The 27,121-nt window shown below is 48.1% G+C and overlaps 1 protein-coding gene across 1 annotated transcript; it reads right to left on the bottom strand.

The window, feature by feature from the left end:
* Window positions 1-1,774: 1,774 nt before the first annotated feature.
* On the bottom strand, window positions 1,775-25,717 carry RAB22A (RAB22A, member RAS oncogene family). The gene is made up of 7 exons (XM_066587165.1): window positions 25,582-25,717; window positions 19,815-19,894; window positions 17,818-17,899; window positions 14,099-14,170; window positions 13,840-13,946; window positions 11,498-11,607; window positions 1,775-9,411 (listed from the first exon to the last, which is right to left on the bottom strand). Exons 1-7 carry the CDS (start codon window positions 25,615-25,617, stop codon window positions 9,317-9,319), a joined length of 582 nt encoding a protein of 193 aa, XP_066443262.1. The 5' UTR covers window positions 25,618-25,717; the 3' UTR covers window positions 1,775-9,316.
* Window positions 25,718-27,121: the final 1,404 nt, after the last annotated feature.

The following is a 27,121-nucleotide window of genomic DNA, read 5'->3' as shown; positions in this document are numbered from 1 at the left end:
GGCAAGCAATTACAGCTGAATGCAGAACTGGTGCTGCAGCTAATATACCAACTCGTTGTTCTTCAGCACGGATCGGCAGAGGACCAGCTCCAGCGCCATTCTGTCGAAGAGAAACAGGAAGGCGAGACTCCATGGGGCAAAAGAGCGCAAAACGTGTATCACCGAGCAGCGGAAAAACATCATTTGATAAGATGGATCCAGATTTCTGTTGCCCCGTGCTGATGGGAGGTCAGAGTTTGGTACAAGCAGCATGAATCTGTGACCCCTTCCTGTCAGGCTCGTAGACCAATGGAGTGGTGAAGGCCGTCTTGGCACATCGTGGGTCCTCTGATATCTGTGGATGGACGCCACAATGAATTGCTGCGGTTCTGAAGGCCAGAGGAGGTCCAACGCTCTACTAGATAGGGGTCTCTGACAAAGTGGCTATATTGTCTTAGCTTAACCTCTGTATAGGTATGTTCACAGGTTGGTGGGATAATATTGTTCAGACCCTCTGTCACAGATTCTGTCATTTTTGATGGTGGGCACAAATTGCACCATGCTGATGGGAGGTCGAGATTTGGTAGAAGTAGCATGAATCGATCACCCGTCAGGTGGGTGGAGTAGTGATGTAGAGGATTTTTGGGCACACCCGGAGTCCTCTAATACCTTTGGATGGACATATTGATGAATTGCCGTGGTTTAAAGGCCAAAGGATGTCCAACGCGCTACTAATTAAGGGTCTCTAATAAAGAGGCCAATGTGAGACTAATGACTGTAGCTATGATGCATACAAGAGGATCTCTCGAAAACACCTTCAGCCTCTTACACTGAGGGCCAGTGGGTGATGGATGCGGCTAGGGCACACGGGCAGAGAGTTTCCTGATATATGCGCCAAAGCTTGTGTGATAAGAGACTGGATTAAAGGGGTTTTCCCCCCGACTTAAAATTGCTTCATAACCTCTCTGTCTTCCTGATTGACATGTGACTGCTGCAACCAATCACTACGTATAGGTCGTCACTGCTGTGACCAGTGATTGGTTGCAGCAGTCACATGGCCTGGTCAGGACAGAGAGGTTGTGGAGCAATTTTAAGTCATGGGTAAAACCCCTTTGAATAGTGTGCTCTGGTATAAAACACTTTGTAGAAGCGCTCAACCATAGGAATACAGCAAGGTTCCAATAATCAGGCATGTCTGGGTGTCGGATTATCAGAAATGATGAACTGCTGGAAGTTTGAATATGGCTATTATAGGCAGATAGATATAACGCCTGCATGCATATTCAGCTAGTACCCTGTTTCCCTGAAAATAAGACAGACCCTGAAAATAAGACATAGCAAGTTTTTGAGGATGCAAAATGATTTTTCAGCTTTTTGAGGATGCTTGAACTATAAGCCCTACTCCAAAATTAAGCCCTGCTAACAGTTAATTTAAAAAGTCAATTTAAATAGTGTCCAGGCAGCTATACATGTAAAAAAGTTAAACCTTTTTGAACAAAAAATTAATATAAGACACTGTCTTATTTTCAGGGAAACACAGTAGTCATTCTGTGTAAGGCCAGCTTCACTCCTGAGAGTTCCCAAGACACTCTGCTGTCTGGAATCTTCTGCTTGACCTTTGACCCCCTGCCGGACTTCGGAGTGTCATGTCCTCTAATCCAGCATAGGAATATTCTTAATGCATGCCGGATTACCAGACTTTCCACACAACAGGGTGCCCGATGATTGGCAGTGTACGGTGTGCATGTGAAGGCTTGTAGGTGCTACATGGGTGACACAAGGATGAGGACGCAGGTACGGTTCACAAAAACAAGAGGTTTTTTTTTTATTAGAAACGATTTTACTGTTTTCAGCAATGAACAAAGGCGATTAAAATAGTTTGCGGTCAAAAAGCTTAATTCTTCCCTTTCCAATAGACGCTAATTACACAAATTAAGAAAAATAATATTAGCACAAAACACAATACAACGGTTACGTTTTTCCTTGGTACCAGCCCAAGTCCAAAGTACAAAAATATTAAGCCGCTGGTGGGGGAGGGGCGGGTAATTACAGGTTAATTAAATAGAAGGACGTGAAGATTGCTGGATGCGTTATCTATCGAAAGGCCTATTCACATAGCGCAGTTTTGGCAAAAACCTGCGATACAACCGCCACGTGCGAATGACCCTAAAATACAAATTCATCTCCTATATATCAAAAAATAGAGCGAAAATCCATAGAAAATGCGTCATTCTACACGAGCGGCCGCCTACACAGCGGTGAATATTAGTGTTGTACAATGGAGCGGTGCATCGTCCGCCATGATGTCGAAGAAAATACAAAGACGGAGGTCGCGTCTGTCAGATACGTAGGACGGCTGCTGGGAACTATTAAGCGGACAGGATTTAGAATGGCGCGCGATTCTTAAAGGGGTATTCTCACCGTACGGCTCTAGGATATGCCATCAGTTTATGATCGTGGGGGTCCGACCTCTGGAACCCCGATCGATCCTGAGAATGAAGGGACTGGAGTGTTGGTTGCACAGTGACAACAATCACCCGCTGTGCAGCTTCAACCGAACGGGGTAGTTACAGCCTCCGGCCAGCTGGGAGCGCCGATGTGCAAGGAAGACTTAGAGGAGTTTAAGATGGAACTAGACGTCTCTTTGGGAACTTTCAAATGTTGATTCAGGGATTATTCTGCCATTATGGAGTCGGGAAGGAATTGTTCCCCTCGGGGTGGGTTGCTTCTATCTCGTTTTTTTTTGTCTTCCTCTGGATCAACGTGGGGGAGGAAGGGGGGGGGAAACAGGCTGAACTGGATGGACAGTTGACTTTTTTCAGCCTAGCATCCTATGTTACATAGGTAATAAAGTCTGATCAGTGGGAGTCATACCACTGAGACCCCCACCGATCCCAAAAATGGGGGTCCTAAGTCTTCTTGTCACTGCACCTCTGTCCGTAGGGACATAGAGATTGAATGAAGTGGTGGTCGCACATGCACGATGCCATTCCATCTATTTCAAATGGGGCTGATGGAAATAGTAGAGTATATACAAGCACTTCACCATCGCCGGAAGTTCTGCTGAAGATGAATGGACCGTTGTAGCGGATAGTCGACCGCCGAGCCATCAATCTCCTTTTCACTGCAGGAGGAGGAGAGATGGACTCAGGATTCCTATTCTTGACATCGTTAGGGATCCCACCCCAATCAGGTTTTTATCACCCATCCAATTGCCAGGTGATAACTCTATTTTGGTACAACCCCTTTAAGCCAGAGAAGCCCCCCCATTCTCAGAGTCCAGCGGATCATAAAGTGACGGTATGCAACGATATCCTTCCTGTCAAACCAATAGACACCCTGACCTAAAACAGCCGGACCCCACGGTATGTCAAAGGGGCGAGCCGGGCTCCGGTGGTAGACGGAACGGGCGCTGCATCGTGCATTCCATAAAGGGCGCTATGATGCAGATGAGACTGGCGTCTTATGAAGGTGCGGTATTTAATGCCCGGCGCTTGTCACTCCATTCATATCTAAAACGAAATTCAAAATTCTGCTGGTTTCTTGTTCTCAGACAGCAATGCATTGTGGGAGCTTAGAGGATAATTACACGATCTGTTCAGGCACATGACTGGCATCATAGTGACAATAAACCGCCATCTGTTTCCAAGGGCAACCAGTTGAATTTCGATCGCAGCCGGGCATGTGAATAGCAAAAACATAAAAACTGCTAAAATCGGCCCATAAACAGTAAAACAGAACATTTACGAAGCGGAGCGCCGTCTGGAGGTGGATGTAAGCGGAGCGCCCGCATCCCAAGTGGGATTTTCCCTTTATTTTGGAGCAATTACTACAGAGAAAAAAGTGCGGGTGACGCCAAAAACAGCCAATCAGATGGCGGCTTTCAGTTTTTGGCACTGGAGTCTGATGTGTTGGCATGGGCAACACAATCCACAGCTACGTTATACATTGGGCCTAATGTCCCGCGATGGGCTCAACGTGTCCCTGGAACTGCCCAATGGTGATGACCGTGGTGAGCGCGGCTCAGCATGCTCTACTTTCCTGCGCATTTGCCCAACCAAAGTCCCCATAGAAGTCAATGCAGATGCAGAACGCTAGAAGATGCGCGATACGCTGCAGAATCGCGCAGGAAAAGAACACACCTTGAACTCATTAGACTAATTAGCCGTCCCCAAGGCTGCGAGCCTCAGTGCATGTTTTCTTGCATGAGCATGCCTCGCACGCTTAGAAACCATCAAAATATATCCCGACCTGCGCGCAAAAAAAGGAATGTTCATTCCGCAAAAACGCAGCGCTAATGCGCTTACACTCATCTGAAGCCGGCTTTACCGTCAGTTCTGTTATCTCCTCCGTGCGTCACATGAATTGCCTATTGATTTCAATGGGTGCTGTCTAATTATTTCCCTTTATGTCCTTTTGTTACAAACAACATATATTACAGTGGTTGTCTAGAAATTTTACTATTGATGACCTAGTTGATCAATGGGCGCCCGTCGCCTGGACAGCGCTGTCTTTACTGCAGTGGCCGGGTTGGTACTGCAGGCACAGCTCTCATTGGATTTAATGCTTGTAGTGCCAACCTCGGCCACTGCAATGCTGACAGCACTACTTGCTTCCAGCGCTGTCCACACTAACAGCGAGCCCAGCGATCAGCTGATCGACAGATCAACTACTGATTCCCTATCCTGAAGATACATCATCAATACTAATAAAGGAAGCATTCAACGGTGGTGGTGAGGAGTTTTCTTGCTCACGACTTTCGTCTATTGCTACTCCAATGAGGGTCTCTCTACCCGGAGGCCCCAGCGCATCCATATATCCCATAGATGTCAATGAGAACTGTGTAATGCGGGAAAATTAAATGCTTCTCCCCAGATTAGAGCTAATTTGCTGAGTGTTTATACAAGACAATCCCTTTAACCTAATGACTTAAATCTGTACTAATGGCTCAGCGGTTCGTAGTGACAGCCATTTGTGTAACCGCAGCTCCGGTCCGGTCTACCACTGTTCTAATAACTACAACGTGCCCTACGTAAATAAACGATGATTAATAAGGTTACAATGGCAATTATTGATGTCCCTGGCATTGACACGGTTAAGGCTCAGCCTGAATGGAAATGATAAGGAGATCTGACATAATGCAAAATATCGCTACAGCAAGTGTTATTTCCCTGTGCGCTGCCTGCATGGAGAGAAGAGGCCGCCCGTTACCCACCCGCTTCTCACCAACTGCGCTAAGCATCTACAAACACTACCTTAATGCAATGTGCAAAGTATCTGCGCAATTGGCCGCAGAGTTTCTACCCTCATATAGCTTCAGTGGAACGTTATTGGCGTCACGAACATGCTCAGGCTTCGTCGAGATCTGCTGTACAGATTTCATTTGAAGCTGAATAGCAAAGTGCCAGGTCCAGCATTTCACCGACATGAAAAGCACCTGGCGGACCCCCATTGACTGCAACGGGGTCTGCCAGGTTTCCGTCATGCCACCTGGCATTTTCCCGACATGTTGTGCTATTTTCTACCGGACCTGCACTGGTCTCACCACTGAGACCCCCTTTGCTGGTCACAGCGGGCTCATTACACCCCCAACAACGAGGAATGAATGGAGTAGCGGGCATGCATGAGTGGAGCTTCCCTATTCATTTTCTGTGGGACCGCCGGAGATAGTCGAGCGCTTGTACTTAGCCATTTCCGTCAGCCCCATTGAAATGAATGCAGCGGCGGTGCATGTTTGTACGACCGCTATTCCATTCAACCTTGTCATTATTAGGGGTGCAATGAGCCTGCAGTGACAGGACAGGGGGAATAGGGACCCCTGTTCTTGAGATTGGTGTGGTCTCAGCGGCGAAGCTGCCACTGTTCAGACATTTGTCAGCTATCCTATAGATAGGTGATAAAAGTTGTTCTTGGTACACCCCTGTAAGCCAGCCATAGATATAAGATAAAAGTTGGCAGGATCAGTCGGTGATGTAATGGATTTGGCAAAATCAGATGATCGACAGGGTTCCCAAATGGTGGACCCTTACCAATCTAAGATATTCATGACCCATCCTCAGGATAGGTTATCAATACCAGTCCCAGAAAACCCAATACAGAGAATTTCGCTCTCTGGAGGACCTGGCACATATATGCATTCTATAGGCAGCTCATTGATTTTAATAGGAACTATGTAATGTTTTCTTTCACCTCCGGAGGCACTGTAGGAAAACTAAATACTTGCTGAAACATTCCACGCAGATTGTAAGCGATCTGTTACTGGACACCCTGCGATCAGCTTATTATCAGGGGAGCCTTATCAACAAAAAATGGTTGTCCAAACCCAACAAATCCTTTAACTATTCATCAAAGGAAAGCTATAAAGTAAGACACGTCTAAATGTGCGTAACGCAGAAACAAGTATCCAAAGTGGTAAAATGAAGTCACTTAAAATATGCACAGAAGAGGAACGGCGTCCCAAATCAGAGTGATACTTCCCTTAAAGAGGTAACTAAATGTCAGGAGCACAGAGTACTGCAAACTACTGATTCAGCCGCCCCTTTATACAGACGTGCCCTGCCCCCTCCTGCCCTTTGACTAACTGTGCCTATTGAAGCTTATTGAAGGTTTTGGGATAAACAGCAGAAATCGTAATTCTGTAGCCTTCCTGGGGTGAGCAGTGGTGGAGACGTTCAGGAGCCGCTTATCTCTCCTCACCACAGAACTGGAAGGCATCAGATGAGATGACTACATGTGTGACCCTACCATATGGCTGCTGTTATCTACTGTGCATATTACACTACTGGAACAACTGAAATACAACCGGCTATGCTTTGTCCATATACCGTAGTACGAGGACTAAGGTGCATCTCTGAGAGCGTGCTTAGCGTAGGTTATTCATATCTGATCGGTGGTGGACCGTAATGTCGGACTGCGGTGCCTAGAATCCACCAGTAGAATTTATTCTGGGAGCGCAAATGAAAAGATTACCCGTCTAAGATGTGGTACTCTGCCCTTCAGTATGTATTGGCGAGGGTGTACAGCACCATGCACTGCTCATGCGGGAAGCCCACCGGGAGATACACCAGTCCGAACCTGGTGGGCCAAGACTACCAGCTGTTTGATGAGGCACTCAATGAGCAGTGCAGTCCATGTACAGCTCAGTCCTATTCCTACGCATGGGATTATGCTGCAATATCAGGCCCCACCACTACACAATGTATGGCGCTGTGCCTGGTAGACATGAAGAAGCTGCAGTGATTGCTAGAGTGCTGCGGTCTCTTCAAGCAGTGGGTAGTGGGATAGGTCACGAATATCTAATCCTTGGAGAACCCTAAAGCTCAGGCTCTGTTCACACTGGATAGTCAGTCTACTGCAGAGAGACATGTCCATTATAGGCCCCATTGATCTCAGCTGGATTTTTCTGGCACATGTGACATCAGATGACTCCATACATGTTTTTTTAGTGGCAGGTAAATTAGCGTAGCCCGCTATACTATTCTACCTGGTAATATTAAAAGGAAATCAGATATTCTAATATTTTCCCCATTGAAGGCAATGGAGAAGCAGAAGGCGAGCACCGATTATTGTTAATGGTTTCCATATCAATCTGCTAAAAACTGATGTGTTACAGAAGCGGAATTCAGGGCATGCTGCAAACCTCCTGAAATATATGTCCACACGGGCCGGAATTTGCTGTAGAATGTCCACAGCGGTGATTCAGCTGCAGATCTGCAGCGCAAAATCAGTGTTAACCCTTTGCAATCTAATTTTGGATTCAGGGTTTCCTAGGGGTCTCTCTTTCTGCCATTATACAATGGCGCCATCTGCTGCCTAGAGCCAGTACTGCGGTATGGGACATGCTGGAGAGGCCCCCGACAACAGAGCAGCTAGTAATCTACAGTAAGAATACCCTGCCGGACGTCTTCTGACATCGGAGCTGTACAGCCTTCAAATCAGAATGTCTTTAGACGTCAGAAAGTGGATTGGAAAGGGTTAAAACCTGCACTATTTGGTGAGGATTTTGGTTAGGAAGAGGTGGAATCTGCACGGAAAATGCGGTGCTACAACTGCGGATCTAAAATCCGCTCTGCAGGTCAATGTCCGGAGTGGATTTTTCTCCTCTGCGTGCAAACAAGATTTTGACAGTTTCATCCACTTCGCTGCTGATATCAGTGCGATGGATTTTCCATGTGGAAGGTTCGCATTTAAAATCCACAACAAACCCGGCCCATGTGGACGGACCCGAAAGGGTGAAATCCGTGGTAGGATCTGCATTTAGGGTGCGTTCACGAGCAGCGGATTTACTGGAGACTTTCCAAAATCTGTGTCAAAATCCACAATGTCTGATGTGGATTTTGGTGTAGATCCGCAGCAGATTTAATCCTTTCGATTGAACGGGTGAAATCTGCTGCAGATCCACAGCAAAATCTGTAACAAATGGTGTGGATTTTTTCCTCTGACCAAATCCGCTATATGTGAACTCACCCTTAAAGAGGTTTCCTGGGCTTGGATATTGATGATCTATCCTCAGGATAGGGCATCAATATCAGTTTGGTTGGGGTCTATCGCTCTGGACGCCCCCCGATCAGCTGCTTGAAGAGGTCACTGTGCTCGGTTGAGTACTACTGCTGCTTTACTGCCCATCAGGCACAGTGCCGTACATTTTATAGTGGTTGTGCCTGGTATAGCTGCACATTCCCATTTACTTGACAGTAGGATGCGACGAAGTGACAGCACTGCAGCCTCTTCAGACAGCTGATTGCAGGGGTGCAGGGTTGTAGTCCTCCACTGCGTGGATATTAATGACTTATCATGAAGATAGGTCATCAATACTAAAGTCCTGGAAAACATGCAGATTTGCAGCAAAATCCACAATGGAAAAATTCAGCCACGTCTAAACATATGTCAACAAGCCGTATGTCCCTGCCAACTAGGCACGATCAGGAAAGGACTTGATGTAAACAATTAATGATTCCATTCACTGACAGCAAGGAGGAAAATCAAACAAGAGACCGATCACCTGTATGATGATATCCAGCAGACAAACAGGCCCAGGAGATTCATTATAAATCCCATTGTCTTCTATGGTGTTGGAGCTCAATGTCCTCCTAGAGGACATACATGGAAACCGTGGGTTATACCGCCAGACAGAATACGTACAATAGTGGGCGAGAACATAGATCCTGTAGACAACTAGGAGTCGGAATAAAAAGGAAGATGGACGGCGTATATACAACATTTCCCTTTAAAGTAGATATAGTCTGTGCAAAGCTTGTAGCGGAGGAAGCGTACACACTGTGCATAGTGGTAATCGGTTGGTGGAGGCCGCCGGATAGTCCTGTCTATATGCGTCTGGTCAACAACACCTGTGATCGGCCTCCGAGGACTGTCTCCGAAGCTTGAATCCCTTCCCAGTGGCGGCGCTGGCATTACTGGAGGGTATCCGTCTACCTGAAAGGGGAAGCAAGAGAGTCATTACGGCTGCTCCATTACTGATATTTCTTCATTTCAGGGTCCTCAGTAAAGCCCCCCTAAGGCCGCCTTCACACAGATAGCAAATGTGGCAGAATTTTAACTAGCGGAATAGTGCAAGCCTTCAAATCAGCAGGGGAGGTAAAAAGTTCAAGGAACTCCAGGATCTTGAAGACCTGCAGCAGGAAGGTCTTCCTACTATGGACAGGGGTAGAGCTGGTAGGAGGAGGGGTTAACTCTTGCTTTGTGGAGCTATACCCGAGATCTTAGCTGTGTCCCCCAAGTGGCAGTTTTGGCCCACTTTATTCTTCTTAAATAGCATTTGCCGTGCAAGATAAAAAAGTGTGTTCAATTTACTGTAAGGGTTGTCACAAATGTGACGACGATACCAAACAAGTTGTTTTTTTTACATTTTTTTTTTTTTTTAATAAAAAGGGAAAATGTGCAAAAAAGTATTTTTCTTTTTACTATTTTTATGTATATCATTTTAACCATTTTATTTATTTATTTTTTATGTCCTTGTAGGGGACTTGAACCTACAATCCAATGATCACTCTGATAAAACACTGCAGCACTTCTGTACTGCAATGCCTTATCACTAATCTGCATTATCGTCGTTGACTGGTTGCCATTGCAACCCATCTGCGGTTACCTGGTAGCGGGCTCAAGACATCACAGAGGAAGCACCCTTCCTAGCTAGCAAACCGATCGCTGGTCCTCATGGGCCGGCTAGCAAACCGATCGCTGGTCCTCATGGACCGGCTAGCAAACCGATCGCTGGTCCTCATGGGCCGGCTAGCAAACCGATCGCTGGTCCTCATGGGCCGGCTAGCAAACTGATCGCTGGTCCTCATGGACCGGCTAGCAAACTGATCGCTGGTCCTCATGGACCGGCTAGCAAACCGATCGCTGGTCCTCATGGGCCGGCTAGCAAACTGATCGCTGGTCCTCATGGACCGGCTAGCAAACCGATCGCTGGTCCTCATGGACCGGCTAGCAAACCGATCGCTGGTCCTCATGGACCGACTAGCAAACCGATCGCTGGTCCTCATGGACCGACTAGCAAACCGATCGCTGGTCCTCATGGACCGGCTAGCAAACCGATCGCTGGTCCTCATGGGCCGGCTAGCAAACTGATCGCTGGTCCTCATGGACCGGCTAGCAAACCGATCGCTGGTCCTCATGGGCCGGCTAGCAAACTGATCGCTGGTCCTCATGGGCCGGCTAGCAATCATTTGAAAAACGAGCGCTCACTTGTTCATTGCTGATCGTTGGTCCTTTTACATGGCCTAATTATCGGGTGAGCGAACATGCGGGGGAATGTTCGTGCCTAATATTTAGGACGTGTAAAAGGACCTTCAGCCTCCTTTTACATGGGCAGGTAAATGGCCCATGCTAACGAGCGCTGGCTGACACTGGGCATGTCCATCAGCATTTGTTCCTTCTGCCTATGACAATATCTGCAGCGTGGAGACGAAGGATATTTCCTAGGATCGCTCATCCCTACACTGGGCTGATCAGCTGCATATCTCCCCATATCTTTCACAACAGGAGATGTGCAGCCGACCAGCCAGCATTCTTACATTCTCATAAACGAGCCGATCAGCTAACGAATGGCTCTTCACTCCTTCACTTGCTGATCGTTTGCACTTTTACACTGCCCAAATAGCGGATGAAAGGGATTGCCAGAAGACCAGGCCGGGTTAAAGGTCGTTTACTGACATATTTACTGATTATTATATTTTATATATCAGGGGAGGGGAATCTTTCTAACCCAAAAGCGCCTCCTTGCGGTCTTCCGACCTCATTAGGGTGATACTGAATCTCAGTGGGGAACCTATATGAGTGATGTACTAATCAGAGATCAATAAGGCACATTAAGATACAACGTATACAGAGTTGTCATACTGCAAAGGAAGCGTTGTAGCATTCTTCATGCAGACAGACAGAAGGATTGGATGACTACCCCCCCCCCCCCCAGATGAGATGAACAAGGTCCAGCACCGTTCTGGAGAGCAGTGCTGGCATCTGTATGCAGAGCTCGCCCATTCACTCAGCTACTTACTAATTTCTAAGAAGAGCTCGTTGATGTTGATGGCGTTCTTGGCGCTCGTCTCCACAAACACAGCATTGATGGAGTCAGCATAATCCTTGGCATCTTTTTCCAGCACTTCTCTAACAGAAGAAATATACATTTGATTACTGGCAGCGTTTACTGTAGATGGAGGCATGTGTGATAGTGGGGATCTGATCCCGAGTACCCGCACCATTAAAGGGGGATTCCAAGACAGAAAAAAGAGTTATATGGGCTTAAAATGATGAAAAGCTGAATACTCACATACCCCAGCGGCCTCCCCTCCGGCGCTGCAGCCACAGTGCCCACCACACGGAAGCCGTTAGGAAGCAGCGGGTGTATATTGTGCATGTGGCTGCCAAGTAACTCACAGGCTTCAGCGGCCATAGCAGAATAACCCTAATGAACAGCACGACCACCTGCAGCTTCTGTGCACTGGGGCTGCCGAGATAGGTGAGTATTCAATTTTTCTTCATTTTAAGTCTATTTAACTTTTCTATGTCCCGAGGAAAAAAACGTAACCCCTTAGTGACCAAGCTCTTTTGTTTTTTTTCCCCAATTTCGTGTTTTCCTCCCCCCCTCTTAAAAATCGTAACTCCTTTATTATCGACGTAAATGTCTGAGGGCTTGTTGTTTTTTGCGGGAAGAGTAGTATTTTTCAAAAAGTGCTATTTAATGTACCTTATAATGTACTGAAAAACATTTTAAAAATTCTAAAAATAGTGAAAAATGTGAAAAAAATTCCACCATCTTTCGCTGCATCTTGTTCTATGGCGCACAAACGGCAACAAAAATGACCTGATAACTTTATTCTACGGGTCAGTAATGATTACTACGATAGCAAACGTATATATATTTTTTTTGCTGTACTACTTGTATTTTTTTTCATTTTTTTTCAATTATTTTCTGCCGCCATCTTCTGCACGCAATAACATTTTTATTTTTCTGTCGACGCAGTTGTTCAGAGGCTCATTTTTTGCGGGACGTCCTGTAGTTTGCGATGGTACCATTTTGGAATACATACGGCTTTTTGATCGCTTTTTATTGCATTTTTTCTTGGAGACAGGCTGACCAAAAAAAACTATATTTCTGGCATACTTTTTTTTTTTTCAGACAACGTTCACCATGCGGGGTAAATAATGTGTTACTTTGATAGATCGGACTTTTACGGACGCGGTGATAATGAATATGTATTTTTGTTTTATTAATTAGATTTTATTATAAATCTGGTAAAAGTTTTTTTAAATCTTTTATTACTAGTTTACTTTTTTTAGTCCCCCTAGGGGACCACAACTTGCAATGCTTTGATCGCTCCTTCAGTATGATGTAATGCCATAGCATTACATCATACTGCGATTGGGCAGGCATGGGGATGGCTTGATAGGCATTCTGCCATGACAGCCCTGAAGCCTTTCAGAAGGCCCCGGTCCGCCATGACACCCCCCACGACTCCCTGCAATCTCATTGCAGCAGGCCGTACGGGGCCCCCGAACACCAGTCATTGGATTTTAATGCCGCTGTCAGAATTGACAGCCGGTGCCCGCGTTGTATGGAGGGAGATAGCCGCGCGATCGCCCTCCATACACGTCCTGCAACGGCAGGACTTAAAAACACTATAGAGCAGTCGCTAAGGAGTTAACTCCTTAATGCTACAGGATGTACATTTACGTCCTGCAGGTCTGGATATGTATGGAGAGGGGAACTCAAGTCGATCCTGCTCCATACAATGCAAGTGCCATCTGTTTCTTACAGCCAACACTCGCACGCAACAGCTCCGATAAGCCACGCCGCTGTTCGGAGCTGTTAACCCTTTAAATGCTGCAGTCAATTCCGACAGTGGCAATTAAATGCCCTGATTGATGTTTGGGGGTTGCGCACTGCCCTTGCAATAAGATCGTGTGTTGCTGTGCAATTTCAATGGCAGCTGGGGACCTTCTGAAAGCCCCCAGAGCAGGCATTGTAGACTGCCTATCGAGCCATGCCAGTGGCGTGGCTTGATAGATTACATGTCAGATCGCCGTTTGATGTAAGTGCTCAGTTTGAGACACATCCACACCATACGGACAGTGGACCCCTTCTTCTGGCATACTAGGAGTGAGAGGCCCACGGATCACACATTGATGACCGGTTTTCCAAAGGCCCTTTTACAGGAGTCACTGATGGTGACGAGCATCCGTTAGATCACTCATTCACCCGATCACTGGCCCCTGTAAACACAGCAGCAATCAGCTGACTAACAAGCAAACACTCATTCATCAGCTGATCCCATTGTTCGTGCAGACTAAATAATAATCGCTCCTGGCGGCACATCTACCTGCAGCACTGTGACTTACCTGACATCGTTCAGATCACACTTGTTCCCGGCTATGGCCACCACTATATTCGGGGGTCCGTGCTGACGCAGCTCTTTCACCCAGTTCTTTAGTGTTGAGAAAGTTTCCTGTAAAGGATACAATTATTTTGCATTCATTTTCTTCTTTCCAGCCTTATTTGTGCAGATCTATGGCTGTGGATCCGCTCACGGGTTTAGCCCTTTCCAGTGAATGAATCTGCATATGGATTTCCCGATGTGGAATCCGCATAATTTCTTACCTCTTTAGTGATGTCATACACTATAATGGCGGCCGCCGATCCCCTGTAGTACATTGGCGCTAAGGCCCGAAACTGCACCCAAAGAGAAAACAAAGCCAGCGTCACAACTTTATCCTACATACAGACAAATATAATGACTTCGGACGAATTCACGTGTGCGGATAAATAAACCCGCCAGCGGTGTGTCCGCAAGACACAACCCTTTTCTTCCATTTGGATTTGCATATAAAGTCCGTTTTGGGTCCCATTTTCCCCATCTGCAAATATAAAGCTGAAACCGGTTTTATTTCCGCATCTCTTAGCAAAGGATCTATGAGACAGAGGCGGTAGGCGACTGCATTCATGCGCTTTCTGATTTTTTTTCTGCCTCCTTTATTGACTTGTATGGGCGAGGCTTGTCCATAAATCGGACCACAATTGCGCATCCAGTGATTCTTCTCATGAAGACTTTGACGTCACACAGACCCACGGGGTCAATTTGCCAAATAACCTATCCGTATTTTTTTTTTTTACACGGACCACATGAAGAAAATATTGCAGCATACGCTATTGTGGTCCGATATGCAGAAGAGCCTCACCTATTCAAGTCAATGGGGCACAAACAATCCAGCGCATGTGCGCCATCCGCGTTTCACGGATTTGTAGCTAAGAGATCGTGGAAAAAAAATGAATGACATTTTTTTGAGCAGATGTGAAAAACAGACGACATACAGAAGTAAAGACACAAACATGGACTCTACAGAGCCACACATGGATGAAGTAACATGCTTCCCTTTCAGAAGCAACATGGAGAAGTTCCTTAAAGATACTCTGTCTACTTTTATAGTCCTATGAGCTAAGCCTACGGGCTGACAGTAGGTGGCCCGCTGAGTCAGGGGATGTGTTATACGTACCTCCCTGCTGCACGGTCAGATTCCGCTGCGGGCTCCCACATGTTGAATCTGACCCGCCCGTGGACATGAGCCCTTAGGCATAATATTATTACACTCAAGAAAGGCATCCGGCCCCCCTTACACTCTTTTAGTAAGTTCCCCATCACCATGTCCTGAGGTAGAGAGATCTATAGTCTCACTGCTCTTACAGTAAAGAACCCCTTCTTTGATTTTTTTTTCTAGTAAATGTTTTTTTTATAGCAGTTTTTCAATTACCAGACAAAAAACAAACCAAAATACCCCTTCCCGCACCTACCACTTCTATTCCCCCCCCCCCTTTTCCACAGTACACAACAGTTGAAAAGCTGGTGTAGATACATAAAATAAACTATTTGTATTTTCATCCAAATTTTGTCATCCGTTCATGTAGCTGCGCCGCCATCCCCCTCCCAAAGATGGCACACCGAATATAGACGTGTCTTACAGGGAGGAGCAGGAGAGGCCTCCAAAAATCAGTGCTAGATGGATGAGAAGAGCAATGGTAGAGCACGGTATGACCTATTCTATCTAAGGGGCCGGACCCGGCAGAGCTAACCATTTATGCCAAAGTCTGTCATATTTGCCAACAGCACTGTTTTGCAATATATTCCTTTTTCTATTGCTGGTAACCAATTAACTCTATCCTGACATTCTCCCACATCAATGTATGAGTTATATAGAACAGCAGGGCCTCCGCAACTTGTTCTCTTCCAATGGTAGAGCCATGACATAGCGAGGTCTCTAGTCTGGCCTGGTATACAGTTAGCAAGTCCAAAACCTCTTTCCAATATTGCCTCAACTTGGGCGTCCCCGCAGCGTATGCAGAAGACCCGCAGGATGCACTTACACCTGTGACAGTGTTTTGTAACCAGTCCGGTATTCTATAGACCCTGCGGAGCACAGCAAGATAGGACAGACGACGCGCCCCTTAGTGAGAATTTAGGAATATATTGCAAAAGCGTCGCCCGCTGTCCTTGTTCACACAGACCCGCGTTTCTTCAGGGTAGATGGGGGGCGGCTTGCTAGGTCTGCTCCATTAAAGATCATATAAAGTCCTGATCCTGCCTGCAGTTGTATCGCTTGGAGCCATTGCTTCACTTGCACATCAGATCATCTTGTTCTGCACAAACAGCTCGTCCGAGGAGCAGATAGTTATAGAACTGTCACCCCCCCTTCTGTGTTGGTGTAGAAACCTTCTTTACTCTAGATGCAGAGAGCGCCCCCTTGTCACATTCCTGGGTATAAATAAATGATGGCAGAGATCTCTGTATTGTCCCCTGATATATTATACATACTTATTAGGTCGGTCCTCAGCTGTCTTGTTCCTAAACTGTAGTCCGCCCCATTCCATTTATTACTTCAGTTGCCCGCCTTTGTACCCGTTCAAGCTCTGATATGTCCTTCTTGAGCACCGATGCCCAAAACTGTCCACAATATTCCCTGTGTGGTCTGACCAGTGACTTGTAAATAGGAAGGACAATGTTCTCATCATGTGCCCCTAGACCTCTTCTGATGCCCCCATGATCCTATTTGCCTTGGCAGCAGCTGCCTGACACTGGTTGCTCCAATTAAGCTTACAGTTAACAGAAACCCCCAAGTCCTTTCCCATGTCAGTGTCCCCAGTGGTTTCCCATTTAGTGTGTAATGAGGACATGTGTTATCCTGCCCATGTGCAGAACCGCACATTTATCAGTGTTAAACCTCATTTGCCACTTTTCTGCACAAAACCCCCAACTTATGCAGATCCATTTGTAACTGTAGACACATCTATATGCAACCACATTCTGTCTTCTCTTGTGTTGACACAAAACTATGTTAAGTAATTATCTGCAAATATTGATATTTTACTGCACAATCCTTCTACCAGGTCACTAATATATTAAAAAGAATAAGGCCCAATGCTGCCCCCTGTGGTACCCCACTAGTAACGGTGACCCCTCCAATACTGACCCCTGTGGTACCCCACTAGTAGCAGGGACCCCTCCAATACTGACCCCTGTGGTACCCCACTAGTAACGGTGACGCCTCCAATACTGACTCCTGTGGTACCCCACTAGTAGTAGTGACCCCTCCAATACTGACCCCTATGGTACCCCAGTAGTAACGGTGACCCCTCCAATACTGACCCCTGTGGTACCCCACTAGTAACAGTGACCCCTCCAATACTGACCCGTGTGGTACCCCACTAGTAGTAGTGACCCCTCCAATACTGACCCCTGTGGTACCCCATTAGTAACGGTGACCCAATCAGAGACTGTACCATATGTAACCGCCCTCTGCTTTCTATCACTGTCCAGTTACTTACCCACTTACACACATTCTCCTCCAGACCAAGCATTCTCATTTTATTTACCGACCATTAATGCGGCTCAGTATCCAACGCTTTGGAAAAGTCCAGATACACAAGATCCAATGACTCTTCTCGGTCCAGTCTAGAACTTACCTCCTGGTAGAAGCTGATCAGATTGGTTTGACAGGAGTGACCCCTCATAAACCCATACTGATACGGAGTTATATAGCCATTCTCCTTGTGGTCCTCCAGTATAGCATCTCTTAGAAACCCTTCCAACATTTTACCCACAATTAAAGTCAGACTTACTGGCCTGTAGTTTCAGAGTTCATTTTTTAACCCCTAACTGTATATAGATATGAACAGGTTTTTGCTTCTGGTCTATACTAATATACAAATACACTATTTCATTGTGACGTTTAATAACTATTCTAACAGAGGTCTATACAGGAGTGAACTCCCCACGGTTTACACTGACCTGTTAGTACGGAGCTGTGCTCTATATACTGAGGACTTACCCGCTCCTGCCCCGCCGTGTCCCAGATAAGGAACTTATGCAACTCATTCTGGTACTGCACAGTCTTGGTCATAAAGGAGGCTCTGGAATCAGAGGGAAAAGGACATCCTTAATTAGCGGCAGTTCTGGATATGACAGGAAGAGGTAAGTACTGTATCCTGAGATACAATACTTCCTACCGCAACCGTCCCCCCCACGTATATTCTGAGGGCGGTCCCAAAAACATTGCTGGTCGATTCCTTCAAAGTTTAAGTAAAGTTTCAGCAAACGTATTAAATGTCATAGTGAAACATTAGAAGTTTAAATCTGTGGGGTCCCGGGTGCTGAAACCCCCGCCGATTTCAGCAATACCAAAATTTCAACTTTTGCTCAATAAAAACACTTCTTTTGGATTTTTTTTGGTGCATCACTGCATTCAAAGGCCCATAACTCTGTGAGGGCTTGGGTTTTGCATGATCAGTTGTAGTGTTTATTTGTACTATTTTGGGGTAAATGTGGCTTTTTTCATCTCTTTTATTGTGCTTTGCAAAATGAACAAAATAAGGATTTTGGCTCCATTTTTTAGTGTTTTTGCTGTGCAGGATAAATAGTGTGTTCTTATATTGTACAGGTTGTGATGATACCAAACATGGAGGTTACGTTTTTCTTTTTTTTTTTTTTTTTAAATTACAAAAATTGAGTTTTTATTTCTATTGTTTTTTTTTACATTTTTCTATATCCCTGTCCGGGGACCTTCAACCTGCTATCCTGATCACTATGATAATACATTGCAGTACTGCTGTACTGCAATATACTGTATTATCGCCACTGCTAGTGATCACAGGTCATGCCAGACCCAGACACCGTTGTCTCGCATCCGGTTTCCATGGCACCATCGACCACTGCACGGCAATTACATCATGGTAGGCCAATGACATCACAGAGGGAACCCTTTACAGATCTTGGCATGTAAGGGGTTAAGAGCAGAGATTAGTGTTCTCACGTGCTGTTGCAGCGGGAGGATGGCCGTCAGTCACAGATGCCGCTGTAGATAGCGCTGACTCAGCTTCCGAGCCCTTGCCATCCATAGGATGTGACTTTATGTCAATTTGCGGGAACACCTTCCCAGCCAGGACGTAAACTTACACGCAGTGTGACCGCAGGCCACGGTTATGTGCCAGGGCACCGAACTGGAAGGAGTTATGGTGGTGAACAGGCCGTTACCATAGATGGTATATTGGAGGTTTATCTACTGGAGGGGGTTCTTGCTGATGTGGCCACAAAGCAGAGACTCAATCGCCTATTTCACCCCAATTCAAACTCTCAGGGGTGCAGGAAGCTGAAATCTGGGCCGCAAAATGCAGAGTCCGCATAGTCAGACAGGACGAAACGCAGACATCAAAAATGGCCGCACCGCGACGGATCTATACGGCCGCACACTAGCATTTCTGTCCTGCGGCTCCTGTTTTACAAAAATCGGAACTGTACAAAACAGAAGCGAAACTCATGACAATGCACTGCTTTCCGTTACTTTTCAGGATCCCATTGATTACAATGTAAAAATAAATGGATTCCGTTTTTGTTACGTTTTTTTGAGCTGGAAACTTTAAAATCGCTTTTGTTGCATTGTAAAAAAAAAACAGAATGGAGACAGAAAATTGGGAAATGAATTGAAAATCAACGTCATCCGTCCCAATACATGTCTATGGGCAGGAGAACGGAAACGGTTTCTTTCTGTTTTGGCGCTGCCACAATGGAAAGCACAAGCACCAGTGTGAAATGGCCCTAGGAGACTCTTACAGCAGGGAAGGCAATCACTGGTGACCACTTACCTGCCTCTCTCCAGCATGAGGACAACCCTGCATACAGCAGCCCGAATCTCTGCTTCCTAGACCCCTGTGAGTGACTAAACAGGGAGCAGGAGGGCTGAGAATACATTTGCAGGTCCGACGGGTGACGCACTTTAATAATGGAGTCAACCACAACATCCGTACTTTTACGGTTTCAGCCGACTCTTACCCAATTGTAGGATTGATGTTGGGATCGAAGCTGTCCTCTACAAACCGCCAGACGATGCTTGATTTTCCAACCCCCGTATCCTGCAGAAGAAGCAGAGGATGAAGAGTCAGTGATGGATGAAGTCCTTACGACGGTGGTAATGAGCGCAGGAGCATGGATTAAAGAAGGCCTAATCTGCATGCACACAGAACCCGGAAGAAATGGCGGATGGCTATGGAAGACTCACCACTGAAACGTGTACTAGCCGAGCGTCTCATGCACAATGCACGGCATGTGACCGCCTGCCGCTTCTTCTGGGGTCCGTGCGGCGGGCACCCGAGCTGCAACGCTGAACGGGGAGCGCCCAAGATGGGCAAATATTCAATTTCTATTTATTTAAACCCTGTACATGTTTTTTAATGCCACGGAAAACCCCTTAAATCTTGTCCACATGGCATGTACAGTAAATGGCGGCCCGCGTTTACAGCCGTTCGGGATGGAATCACAGAAACTTCACAAACCAAGACAAGATCTGCGTGTGATATATGCAGATATGCCCGGGAATTTACCCGCTCGATGAAAGAGGTGAATTACGTGGTCAAAATCTGCACCGCAGGTCAATTCTGCCCGGCTGAGAGTGCCCCATCCCCTGCTGGAGAGACCCTGCTGCTGCAGGATGACACCACCGGAGATTGCCATAGCTAGCCAATATCTTATCTAGCACCACCAGAGCTTCTGGCTACTAATGGCCTCCAGCAGAGGGCGCACCCTTTATAACATCCCAAGAGGCAGAGGGGCATCTTATACCCCGTGTGATATATTTTGCTTTATATCCATCCACATTTGATTAGGACTATTTGTAAACTGTTTTGTCCGATTGTTATATCTAACACTCTATACGCTCCTTTTTTTTCCCCATCACCTATTGTAGTGCCTTCACCCAAAATGAGGAAGAGGCTTTTGTCCTCGCAACGTGGTTTTGGCTGGCTAATAATGTTTTTATTAAGAAGTTCCTTCTACCTGACCGGCCCTTCAATCAGTTTTGTAGAATGCTGCGCCCTGATCCAGCAGCTCTATCTACGGCTCTCACCCTGCGGGTGTGCGTTGCGGCAGGAGGGAGTCTTGCTGGTGTGATCTGAAGGCGTGAAGTGCCCAAGGGATAATACCGGCGGGGATTTGTATCGGTGGTGAAAAGCCAGTGCTGGTAAAAAATGGGTTAGATAGATATAACACAAGGTCAGAGAGTCGGCCGATGTCCACAGCGATAATCAAATGTATGAGAGCCGTGCCTGCAGTTACCAGCACCGGCCACTACATGGGAGGTCGGCGCAGAGGCTTCCGCTTCGACCTCTGTTACTGCGGCGCTCACAGCTTGCACACGCACAGCTGATCGGTCGGGGTCTCGAGCAGCGAATCGCAGCCGATCAACTATTGATGACCTGACTCGTCTGAGCACCATGTGGAGGGGCTGGGGGGGCAGAGTGAGAGAGATCTCTCTCTCTCCCCGCCGCTCCTCCTCGCCGCATGGTGCTCAGACGAGTAGTCCGTTACTCGAAAAAACGAAGCTCGCTCGAGCATCAGCCTTAAACGAGCGCGCTCGCTCGAGCATCAGCCTTAAACGAGCGTGCTCGCTCGAGCATCAGCCTTAAACGAGCGCGCTCGCTCGAGCATCAGCCTTAAACGAGCGCGCTCGCTCGAGCATCAGCCTTAAACGAGCGCGCTCGCTCGAGCATCAGCCTTAAACGAGCGTGCTCGCTCATCTCTATTGATGACCTATCCTGATGATAGGTCACCAATAGTATTTTGGACCAGAAAACCCGAAATAAACAGCAAGAATGTAATGATATTGCGTTCCTGTTGCGTGACGCCAATCGCCATGCACTATCTTGGCATGTAATACACACCAAGATACAACATGCTGCGATCTTTCTTGAGCACACACATCACGCAATATATGTGAGCGGCAACATGTTAAGTCTATGGCAGATTGGTACAGCGTATTACACGCACAAAACCCGCGCACGTAATACGCTGCCGCCACACACTCATTGGATACAATCTGCTTTTCACAAACCAAAGCGGCATACGCCCGTGTGAATGAGCCCTAATGTATTATACGGAGACCGCCAAGCCCACTCCACTGACTGTTTCCATATGTCCCATAGACTGCATCCTCTGCACCCACATTCTATAGTCACTGATGTGGTCGCAGACGTTGGACCGCCGCCATTTACACGACATGTAAAAACGGTTACGGGAACCTCCTATGACGAACGTTATAATTATATGTAAAGACCTTATATGATAAAGAGCCGGCAGCGCAATAAATCCCATATATGGTGTAACTCGCATGGCCAGAAGCACAAGCAAGAGTCCATCCACGAGAGGGATAAAGATGGATGGCGGGCCACAATGGGTTAAACGCAGTCACACAATGCATACGTTGGCCTACGTTTGGCATGGCATACGTTTCCATGCATTTCTCGTGTTATTGGAGACTGGTGCCAGCTGCGCTTTTCCATCTCACAAAAAAAAGGATGGAAGCAAATGGAAAAATATGGCGGTACGTTTCCACACGCTTAACGCGTACGTTTTTTTAAGATCTAGGGGAAAAAAAGTGTTGAACTACAATGGAGACTTCGGGGATAGCGGACATGGACCTCAAGAGACGCCATTACTGGACTAAACAACGAGCTTTAATAAAACCGCGACACGGGCGATCAAACTTGGGTTCCTGAATCCGGATAACTCGGTCTCCTACACCGTGTAAAGGCCCATTTACACGCAACGATAATTGCTCAAAAGATGTCTTTTGAGCGACTTTTGAGCGACCTTTGAGCGATCATTGTTGGGTCATTTACAGCACAAGATGATTGCTTAAGATGAGCGATCACCTTGCGCTGCCAGCAGAGGATGCAGAAGACAAGCAGGGTGTCCCCACTTGTCTTCTGCATCCGCTCCAAGCGCCCGGCTGTTATACATCCGAGCGCTCCGTGCGGAGGATGCAGAAGACAAGTGGGGTGTCCCTGCTTGCCTTCTGCATCCAGTTGTTTTCTGCACGGAGCGCCCGGCTGTTATACACCTAAGCGCTCGGAGCGGAGGATGCAGAAGACTAGTGGGGTGTCCTCACTTGTCTTCTGCATCCAGCTGTTCCCCGCTCCAAGCGCCCGGCTGTTATACAGTTGAGCGCTCAGAGCGGAGGATGCAGAAGACAAGCGGGGTGTCCTTGTTTGTCTTCTGCATCCCGATGTTCTCTGCACGGAGCGCCCAGCTGCTATACAGCCGATCGCTCCGTGCCGGGTATGGCGAACACAGCTGCACCGCTCTGTTCTTCATACCAGCCTGTCATCAGGGAGCAGGATACAGCTGAAACAATAGTATCAGCTGTATCCAGCTGTGAATCCCTGATAAGGCTCATCATTGTCTTTCAGCACGCTGACAGACGACGATGAGCGACGGCTTAACGAAAACCACACGATGTCAGTGCAGTTAGATACAACGATTATCGCTCAAAAGACGGCTTTTAAGGCGAAAGTTTGAGCAATAATCGTTGTGTCTAAATGGGCCTTAACACAGAGCAGCGGGCGGCATCCTCGGATTACAAAGTCAATCTTATTAGTAATCAAAGTATATAGGATAACCTGACTGCACCCTATAATGTCCCCAATACAATATCTGGATGAACAAGTGGAGTAACCGCCCCGACAAGGGCGACCCCACACTGGAACCTGACCTGCCTCTCCCCAGCTTTCACTGATTAAATAGGGAGGGGATAACATAAGGGGCAGATATGAGATATCCCGGTCAGGAAAGAAGAGACCCGATCCAAATACTGAAATATAATAAATCCCAAAAAATGTTAATCCCACCCCAAAATGAAAAAATACAAACCGATCTATAAACACACGTTGAACCCTCCTGATATCAATCGCTACTGATTAATCTGGAGTATGATTACTAATACAATACGGCGAGTCGGAAGCCCTTGTGATCTCTTCATATGTGTAAAATGCGCAAGCGATGATTTTTTAAAGCAAAATCGCGTTGTGCTGCAGCCAGAACTGCGGTTTTACAAGCCCTGTATCACTGCACGTCTCTCGGACCAGCGTTACGCTTTGCGTGTGAACGCACCCTTGGAGCTTCAATAGATGAGTGTTTGCAGAATGTTTTGCGCACGTGAAAAATCACCCCCCTCAAAACGGGACAAAGTAAAGCCATTGATTTCAATGGTTTCGTTCTCACGAGCGTGTTTTGCGTGCGCAATTCTTACCTGTGAGAAAACATAGGATTTGCGCGTTGTGTTCATCTGTTTAACCCCTTAGGCCGCTCTCACGCTACATTTTTTTACCGCATATCACACAAGCGGGTTTTGCGCCGGTAATACGCGGTAACTAACTTTACATTACCGGCTATGGCGCCTCTCACACGGCACACAAAATGCGTGCGGAGCAAAAAAAAAAAAAAAGGCGACACGCTCCATTTTGTGAGATAGCGCATGTGGGTGTGTCGGCAGGCAGCAGTACGCAGTGTGCTTCTGAACGCTCGCCGTGCGGGAGATACGCCCGTGGCACGTGCTGGCGCGCACTAGTGTGACAGTGGCCTTACGGAGCGTTCACACAGCGTTATTGCGCGCTCTGTGTGATCCGCTCACGGGGTTTCCATGGGAACTGCTGAAAACAGCGCTGTGACGGAATCCCCGGACAGAAAGGGGGCCAATCACTTCTATTGTGAAGCAGACCCCTCTTTGGCGCGCATTTTACAAGGTTCCTGATGGTTTCCATTATATTTAAGGTATAGCAAAACGTAAACCGCACGCACACCATTAAAAACGTAAGCGTACGCTCAGAATGCACGTGTTTTTACGCATTTTTTCATGTAGGTTTCTCTCATACGTGAAAGTGCCTGTATGGACGGCCCCACGCCGGGCGCACACGGCCGGATTTGATTTGCAGAATCCGCGATTGGATTCCGATCTAACCTTTCACATTAAAAAGCGGGCATTGACTGGCATCTGTTTTCGAATTTTACTTCACACTTGCGAATACGAATTGCGTATTTTAGGAGCGGAAAAAAAAGCGCAGCATGCTTTATTTGACCGTGGAATTCCCGTGGACGGCCGCCATTGATGTCAATCGAGGCGTCCGACCAGCATCCTATGCAGAATTAACATTGGGCACCCGCGTCATCGCTAAGCAACGGCGCTGTAAACACAAACATACAAACAAAACAAAAAAAACGCGGCCATACGCAATACAGTTTATTGCCGCGCGCAGGGTCGCCGGCTGGGATCTGCTGCAGGCCTCCGCATGCGCATCCGACCGGTCACATACACCCGCCTCAGGCTGGGGGCACATCGGCTTGCAGACGATATTTGCGGTTATAGTCAACGGCGCCCATTTACTTCCATGCCAAACGGCATCCGTTCGCCCCAAGGATCGCCTCTAACGGAACAGAAAAAAACGGAATCCCTGAACGCAGCTGTGAACGCGGTCTCACGCGTCGTATGCCAACCGCCGCCGTCACACATGATGTCACAACACACCGGTCACACAGAACCACATTATACAAGGTGGCAGACTCTCCTGACGTCACTTATACTGGTAGCCCTGGCAGTAGGGGGCATCGCAGTAGGTGCAGCAGGATGGGCAGTGCCAGCTATCTAGCAATGTGTAGACACTTCCTACAAGCCACATCTCCCTGGATGCCATGCAGCGATGTACAGAGGGGGCAGCCGGCATGCACTGTGCCCGGGCTGCTGGCATGCATCCCCCTCCGTGCCCGCACTCACCCCCAGCAGGCAGACCTTCAGCTCGCGCAGCGCCATGGCACCGATCTGCCCAGCGGTGGTGGCGGCGGCCCCGGGTCTACAGGCGGATCCTCGGCCTCCTCGGGCCTGCAGCTACCGTCCCGCCTCTCCTCCCGCCCCGCACCGACTCTCCTCCCAGGGCCGAGCAGCCAGGCGGGAGCCCGCCCCACTGGCCGACCGAGAGCGCCGGCGTTCTCTGCCCGGGACAGCCGGGTGTCTGTATGTGCGGCGGGCTGCGGGTTATGTGCCAAACTGGTGGCAATTTAGGGGTTTCTGGCCTTTTCACCTCATAGATTACATGAGGGGCCACAAGCTTGCCCGCTTCACTGCCCAATGATCGCAAGTGTGCCCGCTTCACTGCCCAGGGGCCGCAAGGGTGCCTGCTTCACTGCCCAGAGACAACAAATGTGCCCGCTTCACTCTCCGGGTGCCACAAGTGTGCCTGCTTCACTGCCCCGGGGCCACAAGTGTGCCTGCTTCACTGCCCAGAGACCACAAATGTGCCCGCTTCACTCTCCGGGGGCCACAAGTGTGCCCACTTCACTGCCCGGTGGCCACAAGTGTGCCCGCTTCACTGCCCGGGGGCCACAAGTGTGCCTGCTTCACTGCCCGGAGACCACAAATGTGCCCGCTTCACTCTCCGGGGGCCACAAGTGTGCCTGCTTCACTGCCCGGGGGCCACAAGTGTGCCCGCTTCACTGCCCGCAGACCACAAGTGTGCCCGCTTCACTACCCGGGAAAGCCGGAAATGTGCCCGCTTCACTGACTGGTGGCCACAAGTGTGCCCGCTTCACTGCCCGTAGACCACAAGTGTGCCCGCTTCACTAACCGGGAAAGCCGGAAATGTGCCCGCTTCACTGACTGGTGGCCACAAGTGTGCCCGCTTCACTGCCCAGAGACCACAAGTGTGCCCGCTTCACTGCCCGGGGGCCACAAGTGTGCCTGCTTCACTGCCCAGAGACCACACATGTGCCCGCTTCACTCTCCGGGGGCCACAAGTGTGCCTGCTTCATGGCCCGGTGGTCACAAGTGTACCTACTTCCCTTCCCGGTGGTCACAAGTGTGCCCGCTTCACTGCCCGGTGATCACAAGTGTGCCTCCTTCACTGCCCGGAGACCACAAGTGTGCCCCCTTCACTGCCCGGTGGTCACAAGTGTGCCCGCTTCACTGCCCGGTGGTCACAACTGTGCCTGCTTCACTGCCTGGTGGTCACAAGTGTGCCTGCTTCACTACCCGGGAAAGCTGGAAATGTGCCCACTTCACTGACTGGTGGCCACAAGTGTGCCCGCTTCACTGCCCGTAGACCACAAGTGTGCCCGCTTCACTACCCGGGATAGCCGGAAATGTGCCCGCTTCACTGACTGGTGGCCACAAGTGTACCCGCTTCACTGCCCGGAGACCACAAGTGTGCCCGCTTTACTGCCCGGGGGCCACAAGTGTGCCTGCTTCACTGCCCAGAGACCACAAATGTGCCCGCTTCACTCTCCGGGGGCCACAAGTGTGCCTGCTTCACTCCCCGGGG

The sequence above is a fragment of the Eleutherodactylus coqui genome, chromosome 13, assembly GCF_035609145.1.
Source record: "Eleutherodactylus coqui strain aEleCoq1 chromosome 13, aEleCoq1.hap1, whole genome shotgun sequence".
NCBI classification, from domain to species: Eukaryota; Metazoa; Chordata; class Amphibia; order Anura; family Eleutherodactylidae; genus Eleutherodactylus; species Eleutherodactylus coqui.
Note: the sequence above shows the minus strand (reverse complement) of the source record. Positions and strands in the feature narration are given on the sequence as shown.